This window comes from Etheostoma spectabile, unplaced genomic scaffold (assembly GCF_008692095.1).
Source record: "Etheostoma spectabile isolate EspeVRDwgs_2016 unplaced genomic scaffold, UIUC_Espe_1.0 scaffold271, whole genome shotgun sequence".
Lineage (NCBI taxonomy): Eukaryota > Metazoa > Chordata > Actinopteri > Perciformes > Percidae > Etheostoma > Etheostoma spectabile.
This window is the reverse complement of record NW_022605575.1, coordinates 469033-471973: the sequence shown is the minus strand read 5'-3', so window position 1 is coordinate 471973 and position 2941 is coordinate 469033. Positions and strand designations below refer to the sequence as shown.

Below are 2941 nucleotides of genomic sequence, written 5' to 3'. Positions count from 1 at the left end.
TACACAGGCTCCAAGTATTGATCTTTTATTAGATATGTGTATATAAATGTTTATTTTTAGCTAAAACAGATGGTGACAAAGTCATTTGAAATTGGGAAAAATTAGAAGTTGGAAAAAAGGTTATGAATTGCAATATATTGCAGTATGTTGAAAATCGCAATAATATCGCATTGTGGTATAAGTATCGTGACGATATAGTATCGGGAGGCGTCTGGTGAGTCCCCCCCCCCCCCCCGTTACCTAATTCACATTTCTTTGGTTAAAATTTCCTTGAAAATTGAATGGAAACACAGCTATTGATGACAAACCTCTGGCCCCACTAAGGACGGTGTGTGCCAAAAAAAATGCCAAGTTGTGCATATTATTTTTTAGGGACTTTTCCTTTTTTTGATAGTGACAGTGTATAGACAGGAAAAGGGGGGAGAGAGATGGCCGCTGGGATGGACTCCGGCCACATGGGGCGCACGCTCCTACTGGGTGAGCTAGAGGTCGCCCCTTTATTCATCTTTCAGTACCAGCCTTCCACCTGAGTGTGCCTTTTCTTTCCCAGGTGAAGTCAAGCAGCACACAGTTCCATGTGAACATCCTACGATACAAGCAGAAAGACATTTCAGTTTTTTTTAAATATTAAGTTTAGATTCTAGTTTTTAGTCGTTACTGTGTAAAGACTCTCGCCCCACTGCTCTGAAAATAGTACAACTTCAGTTTTTCACCACGGTAGACATTGTGTCAGCCGACCTTGTTTTGAAAGACCACGTATCGGTAGAAAAGCACCCACTCGCTAAATGTCACAACCATTTTCTCTCCTGAGAGCAGCCACGTAAAGAATCGAGTCAGAAATAGAAAGCAGGTACAGAAGAGATGAGAAAGGCAGCAGAAAGATGACCACCATGATCATTTTTAGACCGTTGCAATGATTTTAATCACAGGAATTTGTCATCAACATCATGTGAGATAAAATGAAGATCTTAATTCATTAATTTGAGATTCTTCTTCATGTCACTGAGCATTACCGAGTGTGAACTGATGCCTGCTGACCTGCTAGGGCTGGGTATCGTAAAAAAAATGTCAATATCAATTCTGTGACTTTTGATACCGGTTCCTAAACTATGCTTTTTTTCTATATCAATTTTATTGAACAAAAACAACTCACAACTTTAGACATTACAGCACAAATCTTTTAATGTATTTTTCCGCTCCTACTACATGAGCCCCGTCAGTGCGTAACATAAGACTTCTCCTGCCTGCCTCTAGTAGGCCTACATGTAACGCTTAACAGCCAATCACAAGCCTCATTAGTTAGTGGTAGGAGCATGCTGCCTTCTTATTGGCTCACTGACTCTAAAGAGAATAAGGCTGAATCCCATTTCTCTATCTTAAGGGGTAGGGGTGAAAACGCCCCCCTAGGAAATGGGACACCACTCGATTACATCACCATGCAGTATTGATCACAAACTACCAAGATGGCGTCTCTGTCTGTCAATTGCGTGGGTTTTGACAACAGTGTCACATGCATTTATATATTTATACATTTCATGTTCACTTTGGTGGTGCAGATGTTATCTGTGTAGTACTTAGGTCTGTTTGCAGTACATATGTGTATACACATGTATCATTTCTACATACATATACACCGTGTATACATGGTGTGTGTATATCTGTTTCAGTTATCACTCTTTTGAATGTCATTGATGTTCAGAAATTTTGTTAACAAAAATATGTCTTTATTGCCCAATAAATTAAACATAACGGACTAAAACATTACATGAAATACATATACTATATTACAAAAGCATGATCAACTATTAGAACCATAACTTACATGTCACACACACAAAAAGGCACCTTAGGTATTAAAATTGGATATTGAATGTCGAGGCATTTTTTGATACTGGATACTAAAAAGTATTGTATTTGGTACCAAGCCCAAACGCCTGCCTGGTGGTTCAATACCTCTATATGTTTGTCTATTTATATGTAATATATGTGTGGGTTTGTAATGTGTGTTGGTGTTTGTTTGTCTGTCCGTTTGTGTGTGTGTCTGTTATGTTGCAGACTATAAGCGTGGGTTTGGAGGGCAGTATGGGGTAGAGATGGAGAAGCAGGACCATTGTGCCCTGGGCTATGAGCACAAGGAGAGCCTGGCTAAGCACGAGTCTCAGAAAGGCACAGACACACCCCTGAACCCCCGAACCCCTGAACCCCACACCCTCAACCCTCAACCCCACATCCCATTTAAAACAACAAAAACATCCCTCCTTATCACCCTATCCTTTCCCAGAAATACACCTCCTCCTAGCTTGTTACTCCTTCTTTGGCACCGTCCTCTCATCCCCAGTAACAGCTGGTTTCTTATAAGTGATGGACCTTCCTTTCCTCACGTAAAACCCCCATGATCCCTCACTGTTACGCCACACAGCTTTTTTGTTGCTATTTCTGTTTTATTCTTTATGTGCAGATCATTCCCTGCTACACGCTCCCTTCATTTTGGGCCAGGTGATGTTGATCAGTATACCGTTTCAAATAAATATCCCGCAAAATGTCTGTGAAGGTGCTCATCCAGGTCATAATTAACAGCGGAGCATCTTTAATTAAGTCCTAGTGTCCTTGATTTTGAACCTTTTCTTGGATCCTAGAACACAAGAGCAAAAGTTAGATGTGGAAATGTAGTTCTTCCTGTGGCATGGCCAGTATAATATTATTATATAAGGCATTATATCAGGTGTTCATAGCTTAATGTTGTGTGTAGTAGGTCTGCACGATATGAGCAAAATATGAGATAATGTGATAATGGTGCAAAAGTAAACTCTTGCTTTTCAGTGTTCTGCTAAAATACAACAAACTGTATAATTTTAAAACAAATGAAAGGAAACTATTTCAAACTTTTCTTTTATTAAACAAATTGAACGTTGAATTGAATATAAAAGGCCCCATTAAAAAA

General features: G+C 39.5%; 1 protein-coding gene across 6 annotated transcripts in view; it reads left to right on the top strand.

Moving 5' to 3' along the window:
• The window catches only part of cttn (cortactin), a 28965-nt gene that overhangs the window by 15218 nt on the left and 10806 nt on the right, over positions 1–2941 (top strand). For 3 of the 6 annotated variants that reach the window (XM_032510767.1, XM_032510769.1, XM_032510765.1), the window contains one exon: positions 2056–2166. The exons of the other annotated variants lie outside the window; for them this stretch is intronic. In XM_032510767.1, the coding sequence (XP_032366658.1) occupies positions 2056–2166 (111 nt within the window). The remainder of the gene's footprint in view (positions 1–2055; positions 2167–2941) is intronic. 6 annotated transcript variants of the gene reach the window in all.